The sequence below is a fragment of the Polypterus senegalus genome, chromosome 9 (genome assembly GCF_016835505.1).
Source record: "Polypterus senegalus isolate Bchr_013 chromosome 9, ASM1683550v1, whole genome shotgun sequence".
In the NCBI taxonomy this organism is placed as follows: domain Eukaryota; kingdom Metazoa; phylum Chordata; class Cladistia; order Polypteriformes; family Polypteridae; genus Polypterus; species Polypterus senegalus.
In genome coordinates this window covers 12,514,091-12,527,560 of record NC_053162.1, presented here as the reverse complement: position 1 = coordinate 12,527,560, position 13,470 = coordinate 12,514,091, and the positions used below count along the sequence as shown (strand labels likewise).

At 35.5% G+C, this 13,470-nt stretch overlaps 1 protein-coding gene across 4 annotated transcripts in view; it reads left to right on the top strand.

Annotated features, from left to right (window-relative positions):
* Positions 1–13,470, top strand: part of LOC120535113 (LIM/homeobox protein Lhx2) — a 102,601-nt gene that overhangs the window by 42,988 nt on the left and 46,143 nt on the right. The window contains exons 1-2 of one of the 4 annotated variants that reach the window (XM_039762702.1): positions 596–678; positions 13,247–13,449. In XM_039762702.1, coding sequence (XP_039618636.1) covers positions 13,250–13,449 — 200 coding nt within the window. In that variant the 5' untranslated portion in view covers positions 596–678; positions 13,247–13,249. Of the gene's footprint in view, positions 1–595; positions 679–9,364; positions 10,751–13,246; positions 13,450–13,470 lie in introns of those variants that run through there. The other 3 variants (XM_039762703.1, XM_039762701.1, XM_039762704.1) reach the window with 3 other exon arrangements.

The window sequence follows — 13,470 nt, the reverse complement described above, 5'->3', positions numbered from 1 at the left end:
CTCGGAAGGCTTTTGCGGGAGAGCTGTATTCTTATGCCTGCACCGACTACCGTATGCCTAGATGAAATCTGGCGCTAAAGTTACATTTTTAGGGGTAGGAGGGACCTTGTGAGGGGTGGGGGTTACTGAAATAATTTTAACAATCACAGCAGACGTAATGTTCACTTACTTCATTCGAGAAAGAACCGACCCGATGTGTCGCTATTAATATTGCTTTAAAACATACCCCCTTGCGCAAGTGAAAATTAGCTGACGGAAAATATATTCAATCGAAAGATGCTTTTGAAATATTTCTTTTTTTGGCAATCACTTAAAACGGAATAGACTCGCATAATCCCCTAGCGCAAGTCTCCGATTGATGCTTCAGGAATTGCTAATTAGGGAGAGAGCAGCTAATTGCTACTTGAGATAATGTACAAAGATGGTGGAGTAAGATTGCTAGAAGGTTGGTTCTGTCCTTTAAAGCGCTCTTTTTTTCTCGTTTTACTTAAAGCTACTTGTAAGGGCGATCCTGTAAATCTGAGCATCTTTCTATACTTCTACATAGCAAGCATTATGTTCAAGTGTTCAATTGAGGATTAATTTATGGTAATGCGAGGAGCACGATCGTTTGGTTGAGGGAAGGCGACGAAGGAGCTTTATTTTCCAGTGCAGGTGGCTCTGTTGAAACAACACAAGGTAGAGTAAATTACGGAGTAATTATTAAACCAAGAAGAATAACAAAATCATATAAGGATGATATTAATTAACGCACGCTGTGAGTCAAGGCACACAACGTAGATTCTGGATTTCCTGAAAGGATTACATCTTCTACCTATACTTAACAAAATATATGAATATTTTAATATGCATATTGTGCATAATAATTATCTATCTATCTATCTATCTATCTATCTATCTATCTATCTATCTATCTATACAATTTGTCAGACTACTGAATTCATGTTAATAATTGCATATTCAGTGTATATTTATTTGAAGAAATTGCGAGCAGTTTAATTGCTTTGATATTTGTCAGCGTTTCGTTAAAAAAGCAAGCGACTATATATATATATATATATATATATATATATATATATATATATATATATATATATATATATATAAATATGTCTGTAAAGGTAAGGAGTATGGTCTAGAAGTTATGACTTTACACTTTAAACCCTGAATTGTGGGTTCAAGTTCTGCCATTGACATCCTGTGACCATGAGCAAGTTAATTCACCTGCCTGTGCTCCCACTGGAACAACAAAAGAAACTGTGTGTCATATGTTGTAAAGGCGTCAGCCAAATACGTTAGAAATAATAATATAGTGATATGATAGGAGCTCCATCAGATAGATTTAACGGAAGTCGCACTTTGACAGGCGGAATAAACACCTTACTGAATACTGGAAAAGGACGCAAGATGACAGAAACTATAACGGTTATTTTAGAGCGTTGTGCTTAAATGAAATGCTTGAAATGAGGCAGCGAAAATCAAATCCCATCTTTGTCGCCGTGTTTTGAAACCTAAACCTTAAAGTAATTAGATACTGTTGTGAATTGTTTGCGAGGAAGAATGCGGATGTACAGGGAATTCAGTCTGAGTGTAAAACCCAAACTGTAGACAGACATCCCGCAGATTGTGCCTCCATCCCCCAGCCCCCAACCCCTCCTCCTGTAAACACCTATAAAACTGAAAACGTTCAACGTCGTTTCCGATTAAAGCGGACTCCGTGTTTAGGACGAACACCTTACAGTATCAAACAGGCAATGGCGGGGCTCTGTTAGGACTGGCTCTGTGCTGACAAGTATTTTAATTAGGTTCGTTTCATAGCATGTTCAGGATTCGTGCTCAACAGGTTCAATATGGGCGCAAGAGATTAAACGACGTGTCAAAAAATGAGTAGTTTGCTGATGTGCGATTTTTTTTTATCGTTTTATTTCTTGCGTTTCACTGAAAACGAATTGATCACCAGCCGCTGGCGTTTTGAAATTGTTGGACAGTGAAATGTGACCAGTGAATGAGCGCTTGTATTTGTATATATATTTTAAATAAATAAAAAAAAAAATCTAAAACGAGACTTACTAATGGAAGAGATGCAGTATCATATTTTACAAAGGTTTATTACTTTTACCACAAGCAAACACAAAATTTGGCATAATTGCTTCGGAACAAAACTGGCCTTATCTTCTGGATGATAAAAGAAACATGCGAAATGCTGTAATTGAAGCCATTCAATTTCAAACTGACACTACAGCTTTATGTGCGTACTTTTAAAACATTCATTTCGATTTAATATGGGGTGATATACAATCAGATATGCTTAAAAGCACGAAAGTTACATCATGGAACTGAAAATACACGTGCTTTCTATTAAGTAGAAGTGTTGCTTCAGAAAAGTATCTTCCACAATACGGTATAACTATGGAAATCAATTGTTTAAGGCGCTAAATATGACATCACGTTAAAAAGAACCTGCCAGGTTTAAAGAGACATTGAGGAAAGTAGTACAAGGTAACCACCAGAATCTCCGCCAGTGAGATATCAGGAAAATATTGACATTGCAGGGCTTTATCTAAAGGGATTATATACCGTAAAATTACTAGTGTTAAATTAATTCTTAAAACGTTAATGTAATCATTCATTATGTGAATTATTGAAAGAATGGACTGTATAATCTAAAGTGTTCATTTAACCCTGGTGATTTTGCTGTATGGGGTCCTGCCTGTGTGGAAGTAAAGATCAGTCTGTGTGTGTGTGTGTGCGTTTATTGAAGCAATTTACAAGAATAATGTACAGCGTGTATATTGTTCTTTATACGCCAGAGACGTTGTGCATGTGCTGTCATTGTCTGTCATATACTTTGACGCACATACTGTGCATTTATTTTGTGTTTTAACATTGGTACTAAATTTACAAAATAGCATGTAAACAATGTAATAGATAGAAAGAAAGAAAGAAAGGATATACTTTAATGATTTCGCCTTTGTTTACGTCAATATCTATAACACAAGTTTCAGAGTTACATAGAATTTTTCATATATTTCAATGGAAAACAAGCAAATATAAGACACCCTCCTCTTGAAAGGGAAAGGGAAAGGGGCATGGGCTGGCGTTAGCAATGCGTAGCTTGCGAAATTTCAAATGCATTCGATTTCTCGTTTCGTAAGAAGTGTTTTCAGATTTTTTTCCTTTCTTTCAATATGTTAGCAACTAAGTGGAATTTCTTTTGCAGTTGTAGCGCTAGCAAAACACGTTTTTCACATTGCCGAAAAACCTTAAACTCTGTTTGTTTGCGTCTTACCAGCACGTTACTGAAGTTTATTACCGTTCATTACTTTTGAACAGTTTTTCATGCATTTAGGACAATTTTTATTATTACCTATTTGTAGTTATTATGCGACTTACAATTGGCTACCTTTCTTTCTTTCTTTCTTTCTTTTCCTAGTTGGCGCACAGGCAGATGACGTGACTCGCTCATTTAAACCCACAACCTCAGGTTTTGAAGTCAAAAACCTTAACAGCTCTCTATACGTTACCCTGCATTTGAAAAACAGGCAGACATTACCGAGGGAACTCTTTCATTTTAGTCCTTTATCTTGCAGACTAATTTCATTTACCGATTAAAATAGGTTGTCAGTATAACCTGTAGCACTGCAAATAATGTGAAGCTCATTAAAATTGACAGAATTATGGACTGACAAAAGAAACATATGTCCATCCATCCATCCATCCATCCGTCCATCCATCCACTCACTCACTCACTTATCAACCCATCCATTCATTCATCCATCCATCCATCCACCCAGATTCTTGTAACTTGCATATCTAATTCAGCTTCTTAAAGAGCTGGTGCCTGTCTCAAAAGTACGGGGTGCAAATACGGAACCCTGTGCACTCAAAAAAAAAATTAATAAATAAGAAAATTACATAATAGTATTTTACTGCCATTATAGACAAATCAATGCGAAATGCAATTTACTCAAATAACAATACTAGTACTACCACCACCAATAATAATAATAATAATAATAATAATAATAATAATAAAAATAATAATAGTAATAATAATAATCGTGAAAACCATTTCAGGCTTTTTGACACATTCAGCTAATTATTTAATAGGAAATTGATTTTCACTTAAGCCTATTAAATTCATTCAGCCTGCTCACGTCAGCGGTAAATGCGAGTTTCTCTTTAAATGCATTTGCACACACGAAGGGCGCTGATGTTAAAAGACAACAGCAGTGTAGGAAAAAACAAATCTTCATGTAACTAATGTTATCTTATTTGAAAATGTAGCATTGTTTTACGCGATTTTCCTAACTCGTTATTTTCTCATTCATTCTTTAACAACAGCAATCTTCGAGTACCCCCTTAAACACATCTTTGCAGCCTTAATAACAATGATTAATTACACGATGTCAGGCACAATATGAAGATACAGCACCAACCTCAGAGAATACAGGAGATGCCTGGAGCTATACTCTTACATGTTTTAAGTCAGTTTATTTCTGGTCATCGTTGCCCAATAGAAACCGCCTTTCGAGAGACATAACAAGTATGAAGAATTAAATGCTGTTAAACAGACACCATATTTCAACACGAATTTGAACAGCAGTGGCAATTAAAAGGATTGCAAAAGTAAATGTGTTTTACAAGGAAAACGTAATCACATGTCCGTGCAGCCCCATTAACTGCACTCCTGGTTGCACGCGCACTTTTATGCAAATTACAATTTAGATCAAGAACAATACCTTTTTAGCTTAAGACAGTTATTATTGTTCTTTAAATAGTGCCGAAATAAGCAATACATATTGGTGTGAAACATTAATCTGAAGGTATTAAATTGTGCTCGAGTCGGCTACATTGGTACTACTGTACAGCGATCACAGCCCCAAATTCCCTTGTTGAATGAGGCGTTGTGTTCTTTTGTTGGGATTTAGTCACGGTTACTGGGTGAAAGCTGGTACTTTATTGTGTGTCTGATCTGGTTGTCTGGTACGTACCAGATGGTGCCGGAGTCGGTGACGTTCTAATCCGACGAGTAGGCAGAGTAACTCAAAGACCTGTGTTTTGTTCACCTGTCAATCTGGGAAGTTTGCTGTGTGAGAGAGGATTTATTGACAGTTATGTTTTTTTTACTTTAAAGATTCTTTGCATGTTTTGCTTTATGGAGTTATATTGACTGCTATTTATAATAATGCCAACAAATTGCAGTAGTAGAAATAGGTGTAAACAGGTACCGTACACTAAACCTAATACAGACATCTTTATTAAAACTAATTCGAATTAATTTCGCACTAGGACTATTTACATTTTTATTACCGTTGCTCCAAGCCAGTATCTGTATATCTGAATTAGTACTTTAAATCAAAACTGTTAAATTAGCACGTAAAAGTGTACATAAAGAAATAGACTTTCCATACATTATACAGGGCTACATTTAACATTATAACGGGTAACTCAGCATTGGTGATTTCATATAAAGACTTGTTTTTTTTTTAACTACATGCAAACATTTCTGTGCTTTTGGGTCGTATAGCTCATAAAAGAAAGAAAAGAGCTGAAAAACAGGAGACCGCGCTGGATGTTATTTTTCTCTTCTTTAATGAGAGATAAGAAAGGCGAATAGTAGATTCGCTTACTGCAGAGCAAAATCGTAGGAGTTAAATTAACACTTAAAGTGCATATAGCGGAACATTCTTTTCATATGAATACTCTAAAGAGTTACCTTAACAGTGATAGAGTGAATTTAACACTAGTTGTTTGCTTGCTGTGATGTGAGTATAGCTTCGGTTAAATGGATAATTCGTATTTAGCAAGCAAGTTACACCTTAAAAGAATCATTTTCAGGTTTAAGTTTTTAGACAATACATGTTTACTTAGATATTAGCACTACGGTTATAGTTAGATGTTATTTCAAGGGTCTGATTTGCTGATCAAGTTATTGGAGATCTCCGCTTTGTCTGCCTTTTTACTGCATTTTTGTTAGTATTAACAATGAGTGCTGTATTCGTGGCTAAAGCTGTGTTAGTGACAACGGAAAGTTGGAACAAGAGCGCTTTAATTAATAAAAATGACAGATCACATTGTTCATAAACTTTAAGACATCACAACTGATAACTTGGACTGTGGTTATACACTGCAGCTTGTCATTATTTTAGTATATGTTTTGTGTTAGAGATGCGTGTACTATAATAATCATAATGAGTGAACTAAATTACAACAAGGATCACTTTTTAAACTAGTAAAAGGCAGGTAGATTATCATGAATAGATTACAACAATGTATAAAACGACCAACCTTTATTTATTGTGACGAGAGTAGGGAGACACGTGGAAATATATAACGAGAAAGCATAAAATACCGCATCCACAGTAGCTAAATGAAAGTCTTGAAGCAGTTCCAGGCCTCTCTGCCAGCTCTACATCACCCCCTCGGTTGGTGAAACTGAGCTGTGATTGCTTCTCAAAAACACATGACAAACACTAATATGATGCATGGATTCACGGGACGTAAACAAACAGTGTGAAGTTGGGCAAGTCGCAGTAAATTGAGATGTTACTGTACTGCACTGCCACTCAGACTATCTATCTATCTATCTACTTTTGACTGTGTAATATCACTCACAAAATATATATGCATTATTGTTTTACACACCTTTCTTTGAATAGTATAAGTTGGAAAACCTCAATTTGCATGGTGCTCTAACACATTTATCGGTATTTACTGTATATGTTTAAAGCAATGTGTGCTATCAGGTAGAGAACCATGTTACTTCCTCCTTTCTTCTGCTCTTAACAACAATTTATTGCTCCAGTGTGTGTTCATTTTTTCGTCTTTTAGGAGACTGTGAGGTATATATAAACCTGCACAAGCAAAATATTGTAAAAACTTACAGCCACTTGTTTTAAGCATCAGCATCATCATCATCATCATAATAAACTGCTTGTATTCTTGTATCATCTATCAATAAGAGAGCGGTGAATAAATACGTTTCTCACATAAGGTGCTCGGAACCCACAAGGGACACAGCTAGAATAACCATTTAAAACAGATCTAAAATCATTATCACATTGCATAGAGACTAAAGAGCGATCAAGAACAAACATTTGATTTGAGTAAATGTTAAAAATAACTAAATGTCAACTTTTTGGAATTACAGTGTGTTGCAATGATATATGTTTGGTAATACCGTCAGGACAGAAGAGAGGGAAGGAAATAGCGATTTTTAAAAAGGTATTAAAGATGCATACATCATACGTAATATACACATATGATTCTATCGGTTTGCAAAACAACCTATCCGAAAGGAGTGAAAATTGTGCAAAAATAAATCCTGAAGTTAAGAGCTCAAGAAATTGATAGATAGATAGATAGATAGATAGATAGATAGATAGATAGATAGATAGATATTAAAGTTAAATTACAACATTTATTTATAGCACATTTTCATACAATGTAGCTCAAAGTGCTTTACATGATGAAGAAAGAGAAAAGAAGACAAAATAAGGATTAAAATCAGAGAAAACTAAAGAAAAATTACATACACGTTTAAAAGATACTGTGAATATGAAAGGCGCTGTATAACAAATAAGTAGATAGATGTATAGAACACTGTTTTGTTCCCAGGGGAAAATTGTGTCGTTTTCAGAAGCTCATAAAATAAACATATAACAAACAAGAACCCACGCAATAAGGGACTGATGGTGTGTTGCGTGAAAGACGCCATATAAATCAAAGGTTGTGTCGTGGTTAATATATAGTTGAGTCCTTAGTTTAACGTGTTTTTGAAAGTTTTTGAACGGTTTATACCTTACCGTTTTTCTCAGCAGGTTCTTAAGATTGGAAATTTGGATTGAACGCCTGCTCAACAATCGTTCCAATGTTTTGCGTAATGCACAATGTATTTATTACAAGTGAATTTCTATAAGTACATATAGTTGTTAGATTCATGTATAATAGATTAGTAATCAGGCATGTAAACAATGTCTTAAGAGATGGAGATAGATAGATAGATAGATAGATAGATAGATAGATAGATAGATAGATAGATAGATAGATAGATAGATAGATTGTAACCTAACAACAGTTATATTAACAGCCACGAGTCTACAGCATATGTAAAACATTTACAGGTTTCAAACTTTTTTGCACGTCCTTTACTATTGTACATTAATTTCCTGTAAAACATAAAACAAATAGATAGATAGATAGATAGATAGATAGATAGATAGATAGATAGATAGATAGATAGATAGATAGATAGATTAACTAGTTAATCAAATGTAGATTAAATTCTTCATGTTATGCATTTTTGTTATGTTGAAGAAACTCGCATACTTTCAGAAAACTTCTTAGAAAAAGAAAGATAGGGAAACATGTACTCTCTGTCTCTCTGTCTGTCTGTTATATAAGAAATATTGCGTTTTATATGTGTCCTGTACGGCAGAAACATTGAGTCAGGGTACTGCATCCCAACAGAGGCGACACAATCAGTCGTAAATATGTTGTAATGGGTGTGCAAATTACACAAGAAAAAACAATTTGACCTCACCATAAGAAACTTGTAATAGTGAATTTAGAAAGAGACATCCCCATTTAATAATACATTCCACGTGTCATTATTATCAATTTAAAGTTATTTATTTATCACTGAGGCCTACTGTGAGTGTTTTAGTAGTTAATTGCAGGGCTTTGTGTGCAGCGCAGGGGTTAATTTCACGGCGAATTTGCACGTAATGCCTAACTGTAAGCTGGCCATTGTACTTTAACTGAGCTTCTACCTTTTTGTGCTCTCTTCCCGAGTGATTAAACTAAATGTTTGTCACTGTTGACTTCATCGAGAGTGTCAGCTAGTAAACTTTAAAACAGTCACAGGCGGATTTTTTTAACGAAGGAAGCAGAACTCGTCGATGTAAAATGTTGATACGAGGTGTAATCTGATATTCCGCGACACTCGGAGGACTCCGTTATCTCCGGGCCTGAAACTCAGAATCTTTACAATTAACTGCTTCGAAGGGGGGATTTCGCTTTGCTTGGGACAGCGGACTACATGAAGTCTACTTGTACGGCCGCTCAAGTGTTAACTGAGATGTAACTTGCTTTTCGGCAAGTATATAGTTATTGGGGTACCCATGAAATGGTGACGAATGCAGTGAAGATATCAGCGCGTTACGTCGTCGCGAGGTGGGTATTTAGTATCGTGACGTGAGTTCTCTGTCTTACCTGGTGTGAGATCTACGTAATTTGTGAGTGGCATAGCAGCGATTGTTATGCGGTTAACGGGCGATTTCTAGCTCAGCCCCGCGACCGTCGATACAAATGAAAAGCGCGACACACAACAATACAGCGTTTAAAATAAAACACGACTTGGGACTGAGAACGGAGCAGTGGTGTTTTAATACGCTACCTCCAATGCGTTACTATAATAAGAATTCGGTGACCTATGTGGAGCCAATGGCGGCGCAGGGGGTTCTGTGACGTTGCGGTCCCTGTAGAAAAGGCGCGGAGTCTCGCGCAGGTCGGGAGAATGCGGCTCCGCGGCAGCGACTGTCTTGAAGGGGATTATACAAACTGAACGTATAGAGAACTCCTCCTCCTCAATTACTCACACACAGCTCTGTTGGCAGGAGAGAGAGAGAGAGAGAGAGAAAAAAAAACTTCTTAAGAAAACATCATCTCATTTAAGAGGTCCGCAGCCTTAGCGTCGAGATCTGATTCTGCTTTTTCATGTCTTGTTTTATTCTGTTTTATTTCTTATTATAAAGTTGATTGCAGGATTTTCGTGTATTGCAATTCTCAGTTTTGGTAGGAATTCCAAAGGCACCTTTTTTTTTTCTTTTACCGCTCACAGAAAGACTCTTTCGATTCTTGCAGATTCCTGTCGGCGTCAGTGAGATGCAGCAGCCTGCATCGTTTCGACTTTTCGTTAAGTTTCATTTGCTGCAGTTAATGGTTTCTAGAACGCCACGACTCGACCTTTTAGAGTTGTACAATTAAAAAAAAAAACAGCCAAAAGTGCTGGGGACCGTTACTACTGACTCTTTTCATTTGGTAAACTTTTCATTTTTTAAAAATTTAAATACATGTGTTCAGTGTGAAGCTGTAACCAGTTCCGCCTGATTTCTTAGCTGCTCTTTAAATATTTATCATTTGAATCAGGACCCTGCGAAGATTGAGAAGAGATCTAAAACTTCAGACCTCACTAATCAGACATCTCCAGTTTTATCATTTGCCATTGGTGGCATTGATTTGTACTACAAGAATCTACGCGCACCGATTTGGTGTAATTTATCTGCGCTGCAAGAAACAGGAAGAAGAACGTGATTTATTTGTTAATATCTATGTCTATTAGATAAAAAAAATCCATGACTTGAACTGAATAATGTAACTTATTGATTTTAAAACTAATTGATGCCACCGAAACACGATCATTCGCCAAGCTTGTTTTATTTTGTTTAGTTTATTTTTTTTCCTTTTCTTTTTTGTTGTCTCTCACTTCGGGACTGATAAAGAACGGACAACTCAAGGTGGTCAATCAGTATAAATGCATGGGTTAGGTTTGCGCCTTATGGAAGTTTTGGGCTGCAGATCCGAAGAAAACACGTGTAATTTTCACCCTTCGGCAGCGGCAGCAGCGATGCTTTTCCACGGCCTCTCCGGGGGAGAGATGCACGGCGTCATTGACGATATGGACCGGAGAGTGAAAACTGACTCATCGACGATCAGCTCGGCCATAGATATGGGAGAAACTGAAACGGTAGGCAAAAGACAAGGGGGCTGAAAGTAATGGAAATAAGAAAGCAAAGAAATAAAGGACGAAACAGAACGCGGAAGAGATATGAGACACAGCAGTACTGTCATGATAGAGAATGTCTGGTAAATAATAAAGCCGACCAATTAAATGAGTTAAACGGAGGATGACTTCTAATTGATATTTAGTCAGTAGATTTTTACACAAAAATAAGTAACGTTGAAAAATCATTTTAATATTGGCAGATACCATGCCAGTTTTTGTAGTTCTCATTAGGATTAGAATGAATGATAACAATGCATTTTATTTAACTCTAGGTGATAGCACCTTCATAAAACTAGCATTTTGTATGAATTCTTGCTGTCTTGATAATAATAGTAGAATTAATGATTTATTAATAGTATAGTGAAATTAGCATACTTACACAAAAATACGACGAGTAATTATTCAGTCTGAAAAAAAAAATGTTGGTTTGTGGAGTAAAATTTAAGTTAAGACTCATTTATCCTGAAACATGCAGGGGCAATCGAATTTCATTACTACACGGAAAGCAAAGCCCGATACAGCACACATTACAACGAATTCAAAATATAAATTCATTATAAAGAGTAAACACGTTAATACAAATACACCCACACAGTTTTAGTTCTTGAAAATCACGGGCTATTAAAATAATAGCGTAAAAATTAGGTGGCTATTGTGAAATATAAAATTAATACTACATCAATTAATTTGCCGCAACTTGATAATCATTTTTTCCTATCGACTCAATGAATTAAATTCAATTTATGAGGATTTCCTGATTTTAAAAAGTCACCTTTACGTCTGCCCTAAACTCTCGTTGCAGCACAGTTCACAAATTCATGTTAATATAAAAAATTACACTCGAGGTTGATGAATACGGTTAAAAATAACAATATGTATATATGGTGGTTTATTTATTTTACTGCTCTCATACATATATACATATGTATATATATATATATATATATATATATATATATATATATATATATATATATATATATATATATATATATATACTCGTATACGTTTAAAAGTGCAGAAAATGCGTTTTTACAGTATGGACTATCACAGTCCTCTAACACATGATGTAAAACACAATTGTTCCACAATAATCAGATAGTTATGCACCAGTCCTTCCTCCCCCTTGTAAATATAAAAATAACTGTAATCAAGACTAGTGTTTCTACAATTCCATTTTCTATCACCTGTTTCTATAGCTGATCAAACATATTTTAATATCAATAAACGTTCACTTTGCTTTATTATTTATACACATTCATGCATCTGTGTTCTAATTAATAATGAGGTAACATGAGGTAGCAGAACGGGTAACAGGAATTTTACATCTTAAACTTTAATGCTCGTTCGCTCGGTTTATTGATGCTTGCATTCGCTTTATAGTATTTTTGTTGCTTTAACCTGACCCCTGCCTCAGTTTTACCTACATATGTTTAGGTTTGTTTCTGAAATAATCTGCCATTTGTCTTAAGCTATTTTTTCCACCTTTTAATGCATTGTAGTGCAGTGCTAGTGCTTACATAGATTTTATTTCTATTTCCCGGCTGCTTATTGGCAGTATTTAATGGAATGGAAAACACATTTTTCAATTAACAAAGTCTTACTACGCATTTTACTCCTGCATTCACGTTTACTTTATTTCCTTATGTTGAACAAATCATTAGTTAAACTATTTAATCGTTTTCTAGTTTGTTGGACATGCAGTCGTTTTACTGTCACTTAGTTGAAACGTAAAGTCTGCAAATAATTATATATACTATATATAAATATATATTACTCAAACTGTACGTCTAAGAAACTAACGTCTTTGTTGTTCTTCGCATTGATTGTGAGATAACTGAAGTAGTTTGCATGGTGTTGCAATATTTCATTGAATTATCAGAAAACGATAAAAATGTATAATATAGATAAATCATTCTAAGTGGGTGAATATATTGCGACTTTTAAAAATAATTGGGATACCTTTAAAAAAATGAACTTCTTTGCCAGTACTGTAGGTGTGTATGGTCTGTTAAAGGGAAAAGGATATGACGATCCATTTCAGAGAGGCTATTCAGCAAATGCCAGACCTAGCGAAACAATACAGTAATTCAGAGATTTTGATCAATTTTTGGCAACATAGTCGGAAACTTAAGAGTGTAACAAGGAGAAAGGGGGTTGACACAAGTATCATATTTCAGACTTTACAGAAGATTTTTAATATTGTTTTCAAAATAAAACTGTGAAAAATGTGTTAATTATATGTGTAGCATTTCTTAAAATGCAAGTACAGTTTAAAAAGCTGGTGTTTTTCTTTGCTGATTCTTTTTATGGGCACATGGCATTACCAATTTGAATATCCACAAAACATGTTATTTCTTGGCTTCTTTTCCAGCCATCCACATCTTTATCTTCTTCTTATTATTATTGTTATTATTTTTACTATTATTATTTTTTTTTTTGCACCTTTCCTTGCAGACTATGCCCTCGATAAGCAGCGACCGCGTGGCTCTGTGCGCTGGCTGCGGGGGAAAGATTTCAGACCGCTACTACCTGCTCGCAGTCGACAAGCAGTGGCACATGCGCTGTTTGAAATGTTGTGAATGTAAACTGAACCTGGAGTCGGAGCTCACCTGCTTCAGCAAGGATGGCAGCATCTACTGCAAGGAGGACTATTACAGGTACTCAAATTATTTCAAAAG